General features: G+C 34.3%; 2 protein-coding genes across 2 annotated transcripts; both read left to right on the forward strand.

Moving 5' to 3' along the window:
- Nucleotides 1-277: 277 nt before the first annotated feature.
- On the forward strand, nt 278-6524 carry LOC117335337 (heat shock 70 kDa protein 12B-like). Its single transcript, XM_033895271.1, has 5 exons — nt 278-385; nt 1274-1586; nt 2987-3217; nt 3395-3542; nt 4407-6524. The coding sequence occupies exons 2-5, from the start codon at nt 1566-1568 to the stop codon at nt 5036-5038; spliced, it is 1032 nt and encodes a 343-aa protein (XP_033751162.1). The 5' UTR covers nt 278-385; nt 1274-1565; the 3' UTR covers nt 5039-6524.
- A 6787-nt stretch (nt 6525-13311) lies between these two features.
- LOC117335338 (BTB/POZ domain-containing protein KCTD1-like) lies at nt 13312-19133 on the forward strand. The gene is made up of 2 exons (XM_033895272.1): nt 13312-13483; nt 14283-19133. Exon 2 carries the CDS (start codon nt 14363-14365, stop codon nt 15083-15085), a length of 723 nt encoding a protein of 240 aa, XP_033751163.1. The 5' UTR covers nt 13312-13483; nt 14283-14362; the 3' UTR covers nt 15086-19133.
- The last annotated feature ends 1162 nt before the right edge of the window (nt 19134-20295 follow it).

The following is a 20295-nucleotide window of genomic DNA, read 5'->3' on the forward strand; positions in this document are numbered from 1 at the left end:
TCTAGTAATTTTTTTTTTTTTTTTGCCGCCTTGATTTTGTGCTATTTATAGCAATATTGGAGTGCGAACGAATAAATTCCGCTCGGCTTTTAATTGGGCCATGCTGCTCTATCTACACTTTTAAGCAAGTCTGTAATGATTAATATGAGTAAAACACGAGTACCGGACCAGGATAGTTGAGTGTTATTTGCTCCGTATATTTTGCCAAAATTACCTATCTTTACTGGAAGATGGGATGGTTATATTTGGTACACCTTATGCTGTTAGTTTGGTAAATCAAGTTCTAAAAACTTTTTTTATGAAACTTTAGTGGAAATGTTGATTTTGCTGACCATCGGGAGTACAAGGGACTGACCAGTGACTACTACTACTCACGCTATTGTGTGTATGTATCTTACCTACACCTTACCTGTACGTGTGCTACACAGTAAAACACAGTAAAGGCAATTGTGTATATGCCTATTGTGATCGTTCTATTTCCTTCCTTACAATTACTATTGGCAGGTAAAACAGTGTGCTCTCGCAAATCGAAATGCTCCTAAATAATACTCGAGTGACACTCGCAACCCTGAGGGTGAAATAGAACCATAAGACCTGACGCGTACTATACGTGTATTGTCCATGTGTTACCATGTTGTGCTTATATGATGTATTGGCCATGTGTTACTATTTTGTCCTTGTATGTTGTATTGACCATGTGTTACTATGTTGTCCTTGTATGTTGTATTGACCATGTGTTGCTATGTTGCCCTTGTATGTTGTATTGATCATGTGTTACTATGTTGTCCTTGTATGTTCTATTGACCATGTGTTGCTATGTTGCCCTTATATGATGTATTGTCCATGTGTTACCATGTTGTGCTTATATGATGTATTGGCCATGTGTTACTATGTTGTCCTTGTATGTTGTATTGACCATGTGTTACTATGTTGTCCTTGTATGTTGTATTGACCATGTGTTGCTATGTTGCCCTTGTATGTTGTATTGACTATGTGTTACTATGTTGTCCTTGTATGTTCTATTGACTATGTGTTACTATGTTGTCCTTGTATGTTCTATTGACTATGTGTCACTATGTTGTCCTTGTATGTTGTATTGATCGTGTGTTACTATGTTGTCCTTGTATGTTGTATTGACCATGTGTTCCAATGTTGTCCTTGTATGTTGTGTTGACCATGCGTTACTATGTTGTCCTTACATATTTCATCGACTTTGAGCTCGTGTTTCGAATCGATCACGTGTTCCAATGTTGTCCTTGTCCGTTTCTTCCAGACCTCGGAAGTAAATGATCTTGTGGTGGCAACTATTGATCTCGGAACAACTTATTCTGGTTATGCTTTCTCCTTCAAATCTGATTATGAGAAAGACCCGCTTAAAATCAACGTTGGAACATGGAACGATGGAAAGAATCAAGTCCACAGAACGCCTTCGGTCCTTCTCCTGAATCCAGACAAGTCGTTTAATTCGTTTGGATTTGAAGCAGAAAACAACTTTGCCAACATAGCCAATGATAAAACCAAGAAGGGTGATCTGGAAAAGTATTATTACGTAGATTCCGTCAAGGATGATACTTGATCAAGCTACGGTAGGATTTGGTTTCAATTGGTTAAGATTTGAATGGTTTTAGTACATACACAGTACAAGAGTATGCGTAATACAAGGGATTCGTAACTACAACTACTCTCGTTTATGTTTATTTAAATTGCTTGTTCTCTATTGGTGAAACACTGGAGCTTGATGGAGGTTGTTGTCTGCATCCAACGATCGTCACCGTAGGCTTAAGGTTTGGTTCAGAGTTTAAAATGACAAAACTTAAATAATGATTAGATTCTTATTCATTTCACAGCGATTCATTTTATTGTAATTGCGTAATTAAGAAACTGAATGTGAGGACATATAAGAAATACATTGATAAATCAATACTTGCAGATTGTTACTAATTCGCTATTTTCAAATTATATATTCATTGCGATGTTTTGTGTCGTTTGCGAAGCATGGCGGATACTTCGGGCTCCCAAGCAAAAAAGTAGAAAAAAAAGAGGCCTCGAAATGGATATTTAAACGTAGTGATTTATCTAAAAATTATCTGCAGATGTATTTTGAATCAGTGAATTGATACTCTTGTTTTGTTTTAGCATAGTAATTAAGAAGCATTGATAAAAATCGTTTTAGTTTCATGCTGGTTTGAAGGAAAGACCGAATTGCAAGCTATGCGCATTCATAATAACTTTTGCTTTTCGTTTTTTTTCTTTCATACCAGTACGAAACTATTCCTGTCAATGCTTAATTACAGCTTGACTTCGAACCCCGTTTCAATATTCCATTTTTGTTGGCGTTATGGCCCTTTGTACATAGGAAATTATCGTTTTTACCACTTTTCCGGACTTTTTTTCGCTACAGTTTCAATATCAATTTGGTACTTGGTATGTGATTAAATCATTTGAGATAATAACTCGAGTTTGAACCCCATTTTAGAATTTGAGTTATGGTCTTTTTCGCACATGTACTTTAGTTTAATTATCACAATTTACAGTTTGTCAGCTTTTCCTTACCACATCAAATTAAAACTTCAGAAATTGCATTACAGATCAAGCTTGGATCCTGTACTCATATTCTTAATTTTGCTGTAGTTATGAACCTTTACACATAGATAATTCTCATGATTAATCTCTACTACATCTACTTGTCAAATCAATATGTTAATTGATTCATTACTTTTTACGTGAATGAGGGATTACAGTTCGAGTTCAATCCTTGTGTCAAATTCAATCTATTTCAAAAGTTATGCCTACACAAAAGTATCATGCAACAATTATACCTTCAATATATTGAACTCAGTTCTTGTTTGTACGTTACCCTTCATCAATCAGCAAACTGGAAATAGAATGTATGTATGAAGCTGTTCATATTGTGCCCATGAAATTTTCATGTATTAATTACGGATTAATTATGTTAAATGTTCGTTCATGTGTATTACAATTCTAGGAGAGTGACCAAAATGAGATTCCGCGTGACATGGAAGTGGATGATATCTTCGGAAAGCCAATATCATTTATGTATGTTATTGTGAAGTCGATTCGGTACCTCAAACAGCATCTTCTGGATGCTCTGCACTCCCGTAAGGATGAAACTGGGATGAAAGACGTCCGATGGGTCATTACAGTATCAGCCTTATGGACAGACCAAGCAAAACATATGAGGGATTGCGCAATTGAGGTTAAAAAATCATCAACAATTTACTCGAGATATCAATCAATTATGGAACTACATGATTATGGATATCCAGATACATTTTGTTTTAAGGAATTATTTTTTGTCCATACGTAATTTTCGCGTAAGTGAAAGTTGCTTTGCATGATTAAATGACATAGTAGGCAAACTTTTCTTTTCAAGGCTGGTATACTGGAAGATGCACTATCGTTGGCATATGAACCGGAGGTGGAGGCGGTGTTCTACAAACAACTTCTGGTAGATCGAGACAGTGGAGCAAACAGTAGCATAGTCAAAGAAAGCGAAATACTCATGGTGGTAGATATTGGAGGTAAGATGTTATTTTTCTTTGAAGGGAAAATATGTTCTTAAGGAATATAAGCAGTAAATAATTTTAAAAGTATCAACCTGCTGCAACGAATATTTCATTAATGTCAGTGCATCTCTTTAGATTAAAAAAAACCATAAAATCTGTCAAAGAATTTGTTAATCTTATAAAATTATTTATAGGTCAAAGTTAAACGTGACAAAGACATTTATTAGTTGACGCGTACGACAACACTGTTGAAAAATTTCAATTTTATTTTTTCGCTGTCAATGTATTTATTTAATGTTTCAATATTAGAAGGCAGGCCCTGTGTGAACTATTGTAAAAAATAAATGAAACGTTATATAATGTCTCAAATTCTCTCGGAGCGACGTAACAACCTATAGAACGTTAAATAAGGAGTATTTTGGTTTTTTTTGTAAAATGTTATCGGAAGTTATTAAGATAAACATCCAACTATAAAGTATAGTAATAATTAAATTGCGTATGAATACGGGAGGGATGGCAGCTTAAAATCTATGAAATACCCACCTAAATGGTATTATCTAAATCCCTGCACACACAATATTTCTAACTGCCTAATTTTGTATTTGAATTCCTGCACGTCACTTTTCTAATTACGTATTCTATCTGACAGGTTACTAAATATGGGTATATATTTATATTATTACGACAGGATTTGACATCTTCAATACAGATTTATAAACAATACACCGTTATTGATTAGACGAATTGTAATCATCGAACGCGCCGCATAAAGTGATACAATTAACCTCATAGAATGGAGACGGACCTTAGATTTCCTTAAATTTGCAGCAGAGAATGTGGTCTGCACGTGTTGCTTTTACGATTTGTGTTTCTTTGTAGGTGGCACTGCTGACGTCACTGAACATCAGGAGGAATCAGGGAAGAAGATGATGAGTACATTAACCGTTAGTGGGGGACCATGGGGAGGTGCAAGAGTCAACGCCGCATTCATGAGCTTCTTTAAAGAGACATTCGGAGATAAGGTAATCAGAAGGCTGAAAAAAAAGGAAACTGGAGACTATCTAGAACTGATCCGTGAATTTGAGGTTAAGAAACGAAATACGGATATACTGAAAGAAGGGAAAGATCTGATAATCAAGCTCCCTGTAGCGCTTCTTGAGTTATACGAAGAAATCAACGGCAAGAGCTTTGAGAATTCCACTGATTGTTTTACTTTGAACAAAGACAAAATGCACATCAAACCATTCAAATTTGATAGTTTCTTTCGTGAAACAATCTCCAATATCACGGAACATCTGAAATCCGTATTGGATGGCGACAAGATCAGCGTAGCCACTATTCTAATGGTAGGAGGGTTTTCAGAGTGCAAACTGGTCAGCGATGCAATCAAAGAAGCATTTCCTCGCCAAAATCCTGTCACACCTGAGGAAGCTGGTATGGCTGTCCTCAAGGGAGCTGTCCTGTACGGTCAGCGACCAGAATCAATCGCCACTGTATACAAGAGACAATGAGTTTTGGAAGTATAATACAAGGGAAGTCGAAATCTATAAGTCCATGAAATTTAACCCAAAATACGTCACAGAGGCAAACTGCAACCGACATGCGATATCTGTGATGGATCCAACATAAGGAGGCTGGCCGAAAAAAAGTTTTCTCGAGAATCGTAATGGAAGTTGGCTTTTGGTTTATTTCAGGTGTTTCCCTTAAAACTAGATGGTGGTTTAAGTTCATTTCAGCTGTCTCCCTATACACGTGATGGTGATTTTGGCTTTTGTTTTTTTAACTGTTTCCCTTTACACGTGATGGTGATTTTGACTTTTTTTTTTTTTTTTTTTTTTTTACTGTTTCCTTATACACGTGATGGTGATTTTTACATTTGATTTGTTTTAGTTGTCTCTCTTTACACGTGATGGTGATTTTTACTTCTACTTAATTTTCGTTTTTTCCCCTTTAGACGTGAAGATGATCTTGACTTTTTGTTCATTTGAGTTTTTCCCCTTACACGTAATCGTGTTTTTGACTTTTGGTTTATTTTTGTGATTTAAAAATTTTGATTCATTTTAGTTGTTTTCGTCTACAAGTGATAGTGATTTAAATTTTCTTTTATTTCAGGTTTTCCCTTTAGACGTGATGAAGATTTTGGCTTTTCGTTTATTTAAGTTGTTTTCCTTTACACATGATGGTGATTGTAGCCTTATTTTTATTAGTTCAAGTTATTAACATTCGATAAATAATAATGAGATTGCAATTTGAAGAGGGAGCTGTCCTGTACGGTCACCGACCAGAATCAATGACCACTGTATACAAGAGACAGTTAGTTTAGGAAGTATGATGCTAAGGAAGTCCAAGAAATTTAACCCAAAATTCGTCACAGAGGCAAACTTATTATTATTTCATGTGTTTTCCTTAAAAATTAGATGGTGGTTTAGGTTTATTTCAGCTGTTTCCCTATACATGTGATGGTGATTTTAACATTTGATTTATTGTAGTTGTCTCTCTTTACACGTGATGGTGATTTTGACTTTTGCTTGATTTTCGTTTTTTCCCCTTTAGATGTGAAGATGATTTTGACTTTTGGGTTGATTGAGTTGTTTCTCTTTACACGTAATGGTGATTTGAGATTTTGGTTTATTTGAGTTTTTTCTCTTTTCACATGTTGGTGATTTTGACTTTTCATCTGTTTCCTTTTACACGTAATGGTATTTTTGACTTTTGGTTTATTTCAGTATTTCCCCCTCCCTTACATGTGATGGTGATTTTGACTTTTGGTTTATTTTAGATTCCCCCTTTTAGACGTGATGGTGTTTTTTACTGTTTATTTTCGTTTTTCTCTCTTTTTACACGTGATGATGATTTGAAATTTTGGTTCATTTTAGTTATTTCATCTACACGTGATTTTGACTTTTGGTTTATCTGGGGTTTTTCCCTTTACACGTGATGGTGATTTTGGATTTTGGTTAATTTTAGTTTTTTTTCCATCTTCACGTGATAGTGATTTGACTTTTGTTATTTTCCGACTATGGTGATTTTAGTTTTCTTTTACACCTGATGGTGATTGAAGCATTGTTTTTATTAGTTTTAGCTATTTTCCTTTGATAAATAATAGTGATTTTGCAATTTGAAGATTCGATTCTCATCATGCATCGGGATACGATTAGTTTTTTCTTCACTTTGACAGACAGTTAGCATCAAATGCGTCAAAGTTTTGGTTTTGTAAACGGAATTATTGAAGAGCGTCATCTACAAGAACAAAGAACAAACCGTCGGAATGTAAGAAATGATAGGACGAAATCATCTGTTTGTTTTAAAGAAAAATATTTTCATTCGATGCTAACTTCCAAATCAATAAAAATATTATAGTCGTTGCATGTATGGCGAATGTTGTTATTTCAGTATACACTGTACATCAATTCAATATTCTATACATTTTAACAACAACAAAATTGGTCTTGGATAAGTGATTTTAACGTGAGTCATTTAAGAGGGCGGAGGGGTGTCACTTTATTATTGCCTTGACCAAGTGGCCCCCCTCCTCACACACCTTCAAAGTTAACACCCCCTCCCCCACCTCGCCTTCCATTACTTTTACAATACTTTGATATCTTTTTTACCAAACTTTTATAAGTTTACTTCAAATTATTCTATACATCAAAACGAAGTGTTTACAATATTTAGTTTTGTTATGATGTATAGATTAAGGTCTACTGAAAAATATTTTGTGAAAAAAATCAATCAGGAATAAAAGGGATATAATAGTTTATTTCACTTTGGTCATGGTAAAGTGACCCCTGACCTATCATCACTTTCTTCGTTTTTGTCACCTGCCTATCCTAAACTTATTTTTCAAGCTTCGATGTATGGAACAAGTGAAGTAAACTAATAAAAAAATTAGGTAACAAAAATAATAATTTCTTGATGGGGAGAGGGGGTGACCATAGTAAAGTGTCCCCATCCTCTTTCTCCTCCTCACATTACTCACATCAAAATCATTAATCTGATACAACATAGTTATAATTAAAAAAATATGTAAAATGATATATATATAAAACAAGTTAAAGTGACTTTAATTAATTAATTAATAAATCATTTTTTTGTTTGTGTGTGTTGGGGGAGGGGGGTGTCACTACCATGAGGGTGGTAATTTGACCATAATGGTAATTTGACCCCGGGGTCATTTCACCAGGATGCTACACTGTGAAAAGATTGCCCATGAACACGGAAAATAGTACATCTGTTAAAGAATCATACCTATTCAAAGACATGTTTGAAACTATCTGGTTACATTGGAAAACAGAACAAACGAAATATGAAAATATCACGGAATGGTGGGAAATAACAAAGATAAGAGAACTTCCAATTCACGTTTCAAAAATACTGAATAGGAAAGAAATTGAATTAAAAAGAAAAGAACACGAACTTGGAGAAAAGATCAAATTAATATGATAGTCATCTGGAACAAATTGACTCACTAACTAAGGAAATAAAGGCTCATTACAGACACAAGACTGATGGATATTGAATAAGGTCTAGAATAAAAAGAAACCTTTATGGAAAATGAAACGTCTACGCGATGTTTTGTTTTTGTTTTATTTTGTTTTTTGTTTTTGTTTTTTTTTCATTTGGACAAAAATATTTGACAACGGCAAAAGAAAAGTTATGATGCCGAATAAAAGAAGAAGATGGTAGTAAAAAAGAATGGTATGACTGCAATTTTAGATGAACATTCAAAGTTTTATATATAACAAGAAATATCTTTAAAAGAGATAAACGGCATAGTTTTAATGCTGGTAATTATAATGTAAAACTGCTGGTGAAATAAATCAACGAACTAATTAATAAATGCGCAGTTTCAGCATGGATAACAAAATTATATCAGTTTGAATCATTTTTGGTGATAATAAGACTGCATTTAAATCAGGAATATTATTTTATTAATGTGTCATTTGAAAAGATACATCCACTTGCATTCAATCTTGATTTTGTTTCGTCTTTAACTGCATGTATGCATTTTGCATTTACCGCTACATTGACCAATCACATACTTCATCTTGACCAGTAACGCTACCTGTCGCGTCATATCCGGGAACAAAGAAAATTATACGGCTATGCCGAAAAAAGATACTTGCGTTTGAAGGATGGGACAGAGATGCTGCAAATTCGTTACTAGAGAACGTTGATGCTAAATTGACCGCAGAACAGAAGGACGAACTACCGAGAGATACAATGTGACCGGGTGGGGTGTTCTGCTGGGTGAGGTAGCACTAAAAATCGGCAAAAGTTCCTGACTATCACAAGGAGACTTAACATGAACATACCACAGCCTCCCAAAAGACACATAAACGCTCATCACACGCATGCATATCGCACGCACTGAGGCCCTCCTTGAATGACCTGAGCTGTTGACAGGACGTTAAATAGAAATGCACTACAAGATCAGTCAAATGAAAAAGAATAAATCCCATGCGAAGACGGTATTATTTCTGAATTTCATCAAAATTTCAAAAAAGAATGATTTTTAGTGGTTTAAAAAGAAATATTTGCTTCAAATAAACTGTCGGATTCTCAGGCTGAATGTTTTGCTCACCTTAGTATGCAAAAAAGGAGAAAGAGATTGGAAGACAAATATAAAGAATGGTTTTGTGAGGAAGTATTTCCCTATATAGAGATAGGCAAGACAGGGCTGCCCGATAGCTCCAATTTTGTACATTTTACTAGTGGAACCATTAGCTTGCTCTAGTAGAAGAAATCAAAATATTAAAGGTATTAAACTCCCGAAGCAAAGCGAAACAGCAATAAATATGTTTGCTGATGACACGCAACTCTTTGTTAGGGACGAACAGTCGATTGTAGAAGCATTTATTATAATAAATATATTCTAATTAGCATCTGGTTCGAAACTTAGATAAAACAATGGGTATGTATTTAAGCAGATGGAAACATAAATATCAAATTGATACACATGCATGTATCTCATGGTCAATGACTTTTCTAAAAACACTCGGGGTTTATCATGGTTACATAATCTATGATAATACAATATGGAAATGAAAGGTGTTGATATTAGAGACTATATTCTCTGTGGACAAATAAAAACAACGTGCAAAATAGTAAAAAGTGAAAACGACACATGATGTGCAGTTGGTAAACACTGGATTAGCTACATGGATAAAAGATACAGAATAAAATAAATAAAATATTGTGTGCCTCAATGTAAATAGTATCTTATTCATATTGTGCCATCGCTTTATACTTTATCACAAGGAGACTCAACACGAACATACCGCAGCTTCCCAAAACACACATACGCACTCACCACACGCATGCATGTCGCACGAACGGGAGGCACGTCCTTAAATGACCTTAGCTGTTGATAGGACGTTAAACAAATAAAACCAAACCAAACCAAATCGCTTTGTACTCTAAAGTATATATTGAGTTATAATGTTTATTCATTTTAATGTCAGCATTCTCTGTTTTTTGCAACGATAACATAAATCATAAAGCTGTTACACAACTCTTGAATCTTAATGAGGGGGCCGCGGTGGCCGAGTGGTTAAGGTGTCCCGACACTTTAACACTAGCCCTCCACCACTGGGTTGTGAGTTCGAAACCTACGTGGGGCAGTTGCCAGGTACTGACCGTAGGCCGGTGGTTTTTCTCCGGGTACTCCGGCTTTCCTCCACCTCCAAAACCTGGCACGTCCTTAAATGACCCTGGCTGTTAATAGGACGTTAAACAAAAACAAACCAAAGAATCTTAATGACGTCATACAAATCATGCGATTACCCTTGCATTTCTTGGAATTTGATGATTTTTCACGATAAGATTTAAACATTTCTATTCACGCGGTATTTATATCGCTTCCTCGCCATTTAATAACACCCATGTGATATTCATCGTTGCATGAAAGGCTATTCTAGATTGTGTCTACATATATATGATAATAAAGCATTTTTTCTCTCTTATCTTCCTGTTTGCTATGTATGTGCATATCAGGCACGGGATACAGTTATTCAAATTTTAACCATCGCAACAAATTAATCTTTTAAAATGGTCTGGGTGTTTGGTGTAGCAGTTGTGATTTACTGAAATGATTAATACTTTCTATGAAGAAAGTGTAATAATAGTGTTAAAAATAAATTAATGAAATTTTAACAAATGTGTCATTTATAAACGAGTCATTTGATGATACACGCATAGTTTTTATTATCATGATTTAAAATATTTGTTTGAAATGAAACACTGTACATGACATTTAAATAGCTGGAATCCAACTCTTGGACTAGTTTGACAACATTAACTAACCATGTCTTATTATCTTCTATAAGTCGGGTATCTATTCATAAATCAAAATACTGTAATGGAGTTAAAAAACTGCATCCTTAACATCTATACTTAAATTAAAGTAGGCGAATGCAGTCATTACAATTTTTTGTTACTATACTTGATAATAGTCTGGGTACAATTTATAATTTTACATAAACGTTGAAGACATTTCTTTAATATTGAATTTGATTTTATTTCACGTATCATGTAATCTCGTAAATGATATTATTCATGTATTCATTCCGATTTGAATACATATATACATTGTATAGGTACCTTGTTGTTGTTGTTGTTGTTGTTGTTGTTGTTGTTCTGGATGGCAGGCGACGGGCCTTCTTATGTTGTTCAGTAACGTAGTCACCAACTACTATAAGGAGAACCCGTCTCAAAATGACCATGTGCTTTCAAGGGCGATAAACACAGAGAAAAAACAAACGTTTCAATGTTCCCCTTCTTAATTAACTTTAAAGTGGCCATAGGAAAGCATGATTTGATTGAAGGAAAATTATCTTAGTTTCAAAAGGGTCTTTCCTTAAAATCTGTTTTACTATCCTGTGGATTTTTAAGTTTAATGTAAACTTTGTTTATTTTACAGAAAGAAAATGCAAAGCAATTTATACCAACTTTTATTAATCACTCTTGTTGGCCTGGATGAAAGCACACGAGGGGTCTAACTGTGAGAGCAAACCTAGGTACACGGATAAAACCCACGTTTAAGATAAGGATTGACGATAAAATCGGGTCCATAATAACAAATTTACATATAACGATGCTCTTTAAGCGGGAATTGTGATAGTAATCTGGTCCCATTTGTATCGACATTCCTTTACTTAAAACGCCAGGCGCGTAGCTGTCTATACGACAATTATGCCTGCTGAGTACATATCATTGTCAAAAATAAACACACACAAAAAAACAATATTTTCATATATACCGATAGCCCTAAGTTAGAGGAGACAACATGTGTTGCCTGTAAATGCGTCCTCTTCGTGCCGTCTATAGGACTACCTAACAATGCCTCAATTTCCACCTCTGAAACCAATTAATTTGGCTTTAAGTGAAATTGAAAAGAACGACATACCAAAGTAGTGATCTGCTCGCACTCTTTTGTCTGTACTCTAAGGTATCAAAAACCGAAATTTTAAGAAAGCTCTGGTACAGAATTAATTGTTTTCGCGTCCATAAAATGTTATTGACATTTAACCTTGTCATGTTTTAGATTCCATGTCATGTCGGAATTACTGGAAATGAGTACGTTTATAAGGCTACTGAGGCAGCGCTTAACTTACAACAAAACGGCAATATGCTGCTTCGTTCCGATTTTATACCACTGAACTGGCAAGAATTAACTTTGATCAGAAAAGTAGAGAAAATTGTCAATAGGAAGTTGTACAGTGAATCTCGCGTTTAAGGCCGGATAGCGTTAGTTCAAGCTTTATTCTTGAAACATCATTGTAGTATAAAGTATATCTTCAGAATATCTCGCATATTTCTATGGTTTATGACATTGGTTGCCTTTCCTAACAAATCAGTAATTTGATATAAGTATGAGTTTTGATTGTTTGATTTGCATGTACCAAACGAATGTTTGGATTTAGACGTACATGTAGTTGATTGATATCACATGATTTTTTTCTCGTTTAAAGATATTTTCACATATTTGTAAAATGGAAGGTTGCGAATTGTCACCTATATCCCTTAAAACTATGGACAGAGTATCGCTTTATTTTGCATCATTAATATTTCAAATGATTTGATTCTCTAACCTTTACGAAATAAATGTTATTGCTTGATTTAATTTTTCTGATTTTACCTTATTTTGTATTGTCTACCTTTAAATTAGATACATAGATTTATTCTGACAGCATACATAAAATATGTACAGGAAATAATAATAAATAATTGTTTAGTTCACAGCTTGATTTTCTCTTTGAAACAGTACTTTTGTGGCTGATTTTTCCAACGTTCATCAAGTTTATATTCGAATTGTTTGATTGATATGGCATTTACAACATCAAATGAAGACTATTCCACATATCCACAATTCTCTGCGTGAATGAATATTTTCTGATATCTAATCTTGAAAATCCTTTATGTATATTAAAGTTATGTCCGCGTTTGATTGGCCCTACATTTATGGAAAACAATTTTGTGACGATTTTATAGACCTCAATCATGTCTTCACGAGACCGTATATATATGCTAACGTTGGTAGTGACAGTTTTTTAGACGTTCATAATATGACAGATTAGACAGACCAAGAACTTGTTTTGTTGCTCGACGTTGAACATTCTCTATTGTTTCTATAAGTTTCGCCAGATCAGGACTTGGACAGCATGCTCGATGTTAATGAACTAACACGATTTCCGAATTGCTAGACGCCCCATGGTGATGGAAGTGGTTGTAGAAATATTAATGCATTATATATCACGTGTCCTTGAACAATCCGGATATATTTGTTGGTTGGTTTTTATTTTAACTACTTTGTGTTATTTCCGCAAACAACGACATTTTCCAAAAGCTCATCCTCTCAGACTCCATACGCAACTGAAGTGGAGATGCCGTGGTGAAAATGAAGGAATGTATATTAAGAATATACGCTTTGGCTGACTAAAACATTGCTTAATCAGGTATGAAATGGGTGGAGAACAAAATATAGGTCTACTGACATTTTAACACCTGACCCAAAAAATCCAAATTTCGATTAACCGTGTTAGGTCTAGTTCAGGAATGAAGTTCAACTTATTGGTTTAAAAATGTGTGGATTTTAGAAATAAAACATATGGAAACGAAATCATAATTTCATAATGCCGGTTATATTTTTGTAACATGTACTTGGAAATTAAAGTTAAAGTGCGAACAGTTTAACGAGTTACCTCCCCTGAACAACATTGTAAACAGTCACCAGTGCAGTGCTCAAATATATTCAACTGTGAACAAGAACAACAATACGCAATTTAATACACACCTGTGACTTGAATGATACCCTCATATCGTTAGTTATTTAGCCAAAATATTATTTCACTTGGGCAAAAATAACTATTTTGTAGAATTGGGCGTATACGTAACTACTGTACAGGTAAAAAGGAAAGTAAAATCATACGGAAACTTATTTAGTATGTTATAAATGTGTCTATGTTTACTTAATTTATAGATAACTTGACCATTTTTAACCAATCTGTTCAACATGTAAACAGTGTTGATAAAATTACCTGTACAGATTTTATCAGCTTTTTAATTAAGATTGATTTAATTTGTATCTGGTACAGGAAATTTTACATTTGGGTAATGTGACATTACCATATATTATGACATCACCAACACAATATTCATCTCCTCTAGGTCTCATATTGATATTCCAGTATATATCGTCTTTTAAGCTTAAGAATAACTGCCACTTACTCAAATATGTATATGATATATTTGCAGTCTAGGAAGATTTGCCAATGTACCCCACGAGAGGTTAAAGACAACATTTTGCCAAAAATCTCCAAAGTTTGTAAGAAGAAATGGATTGCACTGAGCTTTTACATCTGAATGTTGGTGGGGTCATGTACACGACCACCAGAGCGACACTATGTAAGTACCGAGACTCCATGATAGGGGCAATGTTTATGGGCAACATGATGTCAGCTACTGATCAAAAGGGACGTCTTTTTATTGACAGAGATGGCGAAATGTTCAAATATGTCCTCAACTTCCTGCGTTCATCAAAACTTAGTCTTCCCAATGACTTTAAAGATTTCGACCTGCTTGCTGTAGAAGCTGATTTCTATCAGATACAGCCCCTAATTGATGCTATCACTGTATTACGAGATGAAAGACAGAGAGACGATCTCATGACTCATTTCTATGTTGAAGTGATCGAGGTACGGACAGGCACAACTGCCACCATGCCTTCAAACAACTCGAGAGTGAAGACGGTTCTTGCCGGAAGGAAAGATGTCATTCTTTCATTACCTTCTGAACTAGTTGGCGAAGGAGCTTCAGAAAAGTTACAGAAGAATGAAGGATTCGATTATGTTGAGCTTCAGCTCAATGGTGCAAATGTCAGACTCAGACTTGCGGAAACACTAAGAAACGGAGGATGGCATATTGTGGATACAAATCTGTCATCGTCGTCCAGTCTCGTCACTTCATTTACAGGAAACACGCTATTTATAGAGCAAACCTACCGTGATAGATGGAGGTTAACCTTGCCAAAAATAAAGAAACTTGCAACATACATGTAGAATTCTGTCTTTTTACTAACAAACACTAGCATTAACTGAAGAATGCATCAACTAATACCTCAAAGCCTCAAATACCTTAAGTCAAGTTTGATTGACAGATTGAGGAAGATAATCTTTAAAAATTAAATCTGTAGTTCCTTCAAAAATCCCTTTAAAAATACTATTCTGTTAATCATGAATTAATCAATGTAACATTAGCCCTCTAATATGTCCAATCCTTCAGAGTAATTTTTAACTGAGAATGAAATAGATTTGATATAAAAAGCTGTTCTGTTAAGTATATGAATTAATCAATATTACACTAGCCCACAAATAATGCGTGTTCATTTTTTGTAATGAAAAAAATGAAGAGTAAAAAGTTGAATTGTTTTGCCAAAGCATAACTAAATATTTTCAAAGTTAGAGCTTTGTTAAAGATTTAATTATTCAAATTTTGGAGCTTTCAAATTATTGGTATAAATTGACCTCAGTAAGGCTGGAAATACAAATTGTATATTTCGTTACATAAATTCAAGATTTTTTTTTTTAATTTTTTTTTTCGTTTTCAAAAAAAGTACAATATGCTGATAAAAACGTCTCATACAGTGACAAATTTGTCTCGTAGTATAATAATAAATCCCACAACAACCTCCCAACACCATTGACCTCCCTCTTAACTTATTTGATATTTTCCTAGTACATTGTATGGTTGTTTCTATGTGTTGGTTTTGAATATTTTTTTCTGATTTTGGGTGTTTTCTTTTTCAGATTTTGAATTGTTTTTCAGATTTTGTTCTGTTTAATGACCTTCTAGCAATAGTTTTGTGTTATTTTTGTTTTGTTTTTACATTTAGATTATTTATTGTTTATGAATATGCATGGTCTTTACAGACTGATGGGCCATTTGTTTTACGTTCAGATTTAGTCATTTTAATGATTTTGTTTGTGTTTATTTTTTGTATTTGCATGTGCACTTATTGAATTTCCACACAAATGTATATATCTAAATATGATCTACTGCCTACTTGCCAATGTGAATGTATCTTGATCGATGAATAATGGAGCATTCTATTTGCTCTGGATGTTTGCCCTGTTTTGCAGCTGTAGCAGCTGAAAAGTCAGTCTCTCATACTCCTAGCTAAAGACTATTTTTCTTTTTCAAAATGAAGCAAACAAATAAGGATTATCTTCATAATTTCTATGAAAATATTGTATAATTTCAAAATTCTTGTGAATTATAGATAGAAAAACATTGAAATACATGTACAATGAATTTCAATTATCACTCAAACTGACATTTTTATTCTAGATACAGATATATTTCAAGACAGCTTTATAATGAAAAACGAAAGTGTAGAGTATATTTCTTGAGTATTAACTTAAACTCTTCATTTTTGCATCATAGTAGTCAATTAGATCAATTGAAAAATCTGTGTGCCTTTTCTACTCAATGAAACAAAAAAAATAATTTCTATGTGAAACTTCCTGGCATTACATGGAAAAGTAAGTTTTATGAAAAAGTGACAAACACAAAAAAGGAGAACATATAGGTATCCAATATCTATTGAATCTTGCAGATTATATTCAAATTTCCAAACACTTTTTTTCAGCATATATAAGGCCCTTTACTAATTTCACAGGGGCTATATAGCTATTTTTCATGTCTATTCGTGTGTAAATTGCATGTTCCTACCAGAGCAAACTGCACAATGGAGTACTTTTTGCATGCTTTATAATAGTATATTCTTTTATCCTATGCTTGCAGATCCTATCATGTTTATTCTGTTGAACCATACTCTCTAGATATTTGTGCATACACTGTCAGGCCAAAATAAAAATATAGTTGGTTTTGTGTAACCCGATGACCCAGAAAAAATGCACAAACTCCAAAAATTTTATTGTAAAAAATAATTGTTTTTTTAATGATTTGACCATTCTGGATATTAATGTACGGATGTTGCTGTGCAGGTTTGATACTACATCTCCCAAACCCAAATAAGGTTGGTGTGTGTTTCTTTTGTTTAAGAACACAAAATAAATAATGATTTGCATATTTTAGTGTATTTTCCTATCAAAGGTTGAAAATCTGCTTTCAGAACTGAATAAAAAAAAATCCAGCCCTACCTACCTACCTACCTACCTATATGTAAGACCCCCTGGTCGGGTTACAGCAAACCAAGATATTTTTAAGGGTGGCCTCATCTATGATTGTGAGCTCAACTGCTGAAGCACCACACATAATGTTAGTAATTTTAAAGTTTTGAAATAGAAACTGATTTTATACATCACATGTAACCGATAACACATACCTTTGTGTATACATGTATACTAAGTATATATGTATGTTAAATGATTATAATCAATCGAAAAACATACTTGGCTGTGAGTTATTTATGGCAAGATAACACTCAATTTAGGAGGCGATATGCATGTTTTACCTTTATGCTTGTAACTAATGTAAATGCCAACAACAGAAATGAAAGGATGTACAATTCTGTCTTTCAAGAATGCATTATACAATGTACTTAAGTTAGTTGTGCTTTCCCCTGGTGGGCTTACATGTATGCAACCTTAACTTATAAAGCTCACTTGAATCACAGGGATTTGTCTAGTCTTACATTTGAAATGAAATAGCCAGGCTATTTATTTATTTTATTTTATTGTTTTTAGTATAAGACTGTGTCCCTGTGCTTGGAGTGTATCCTATATTTTGTAGAAAAATGTGCACAATTGAAATCACTTGTTAGTATGTTTTGTAAGCACATATATATTTTATATATATTTTTATAGCATGGACACATTTAGATTTATTCATCAAACAACTTGGTGTCGGCTGCTGTTTCAGAATATCTCCCCAGCATTATGTAATATTCCTTGCTTGCTTCTTGTAATTTCTTGAGAGTATCTTTTTGTGGCTAGTGGTTCTAAATTATATTATACACCCATCTATGTTCCTACGAAACAGTGTCGCCAACTCACCAAAACTTGTCAGGCAAACCAGATAGATATAAAAATAATAGAACCGCCTTATGTTTATCTTGCTTGCAGCTACCATGGTTCTCACTTTGAGGACATGATTTAACCTTATTTGTCCTACATTTGCATGACAGATGTTGTCAATGAAGCAGATGTTGTCAATGAAGCAGATGTTGTCAATGAAGCAGAAGAACACTTATCCATCCGATATTCTTTTACCTTTTCCATTGTCTTTAGCAAGTCTATTGTTTGGTCATATTTTGCTCTTGTTTTAGCGATATTGAGTTAGTTACGATTCCGTTTCTCTGTCTTTAAAAGATGCAATTCAACAAGATCTTAAAATCAGAATGACAACTGTAAAATTAATTAATTATAAGCCCGCTTTACTTGGCGATCTTTGAAAACACCTCTTCGACCTTGATTCTGTAGGCCTATAAGGCAAGTGAATGTTGGCGACACTGTTAAAAGGGTCTAGCTGTATACGCATGTCCTGGTGAATATTTGCTATTGGTATGCAAATGGTTTTCAGCTGCTCTAACATTAAACTCGTTCCACATGATAAGAAGTAACACAATTATCCATTACCGCATGATCCCAACCGTATTGTTTTATATTTTCCATGTCCCGTGAATGTATTTCACAATGCATGTCACATGTACAGTATAATGCAGATCGTAACGTAAAAAAAATGAAAATGGATCCAAAATGGATTCGCAGCATTAAATTTACATTTCTCACAATTTGAAACCTATTCTTGCACATTATGAATCATAAAAGGTGACTTCAGATTGTTAAACTGTAAGCTGTGAAGCCATATTGCATATCAAAGACTAGACCGAGTTTCTCACACCAGATGAAAGAATATTTTGACGGACAGGTGATGTATATTGGCTCTAGTGTCTAGCATCTGTTGTAAGGTCAGGGGAAACTCGGAATCGTTAAATCTGGCACGCGAAAGATTACAGTCGATAATGAGGTTATAGCTTGATACTAACACCATAATCAGGACTATGTTATATAGTAAAACCCTTTAATCAGAGAAAGAGCTTAAATGTCTTGTTTCTTTTTTACAAAATACAAATCTCATGCATGACTTGTGTCTTGTTGTTTCTCTTCATTGTTTTCTATTTATTTATTCTACTATTTCGTAATCGACCTAGTAAGCACGTATTGAGATCGATGATATATTAATTCCTTCAGCTAATCTAAGTTAAGCGAAAAGAAGTCTTTTCTTGGCATGATGTATCACGCTGCATTTAAGCTATCAATTTAAAATCAATGATATAGGGATAATATCATCCAGTTGATTTCGCATTCCTCAATTTATTGGAGAAAACATTCAAATTCAAAGATCAAGACGAAAAACACGATAACTAATTTTTCATTACAAATATTGTGATTATCACAGAATTTGAAAATGCTTACTTCATATTTTAATTTCTTATCTCGGTCTTTATGCGTTCTTACATGGTCGAATATGCGATTATCAAGTAGTGCTCCTTTGAATATGCAAGTAGTTGACTGAAATTTTCTTCTTTGTTAGCATGTAGCACGTACAGGTAGACCACACCCTTGCTAGTATAAACTATGATATGCAAATATATCTAATGAATATGTATATTTTGATCTGTTTAGGTCGTCTGCTTATTTGATTACCCTTTCTTGAGAAAGACATTCTAACATTTCTGTAAACGTACTTGATTTAAACGAACTAAAACATATAAGATCAATGATTCACTAGTGCACACAAAATGCTTGCCGTAGAAAATGTAAAAAAAATGTATTTAGTGCAATCATAAATGAAACAGCGGAAAGCTTTCAGCGCTGAAATAGGATGCTTACGTTATGTCACGTGACATGTCTAGTCCGTCACATGACATGTCTAGTCCTTCCATGTGCTGATCGTTTAGCTCGACACCCTTTTCCATGGTATTAGGGAGACTGAAATTGAGCCCATTTTTAGTCATCGTGCTTCGTCCGTCGTCGTGCGTCGTGCGCCGTCCGTAAACTTTTTGTTTCAAAACGCTACTCCTCCTTAACGCTTGGGTGGATTACTTCCAAATTTGATTTGAAGCATCATTGGGGGAGGGCAATCATATTTTATATAAATGAGGCTGGTCTGACCCCTGGGGCCAGAGGGGCGGGGCCCCAAAAAGGGAACTTAGGTGAATATTGCTATAAAATCCTACTCCTCCTTTACCCTTGGGTGGATTACAACTAAATTTGGTATGAAACATCATAGGGGGAGGGCGGTC

Source organism: Pecten maximus, chromosome 10 (assembly GCF_902652985.1).
Source record: "Pecten maximus chromosome 10, xPecMax1.1, whole genome shotgun sequence".
Taxonomy (NCBI): Eukaryota; Metazoa; Mollusca; class Bivalvia; order Pectinida; family Pectinidae; genus Pecten; species Pecten maximus.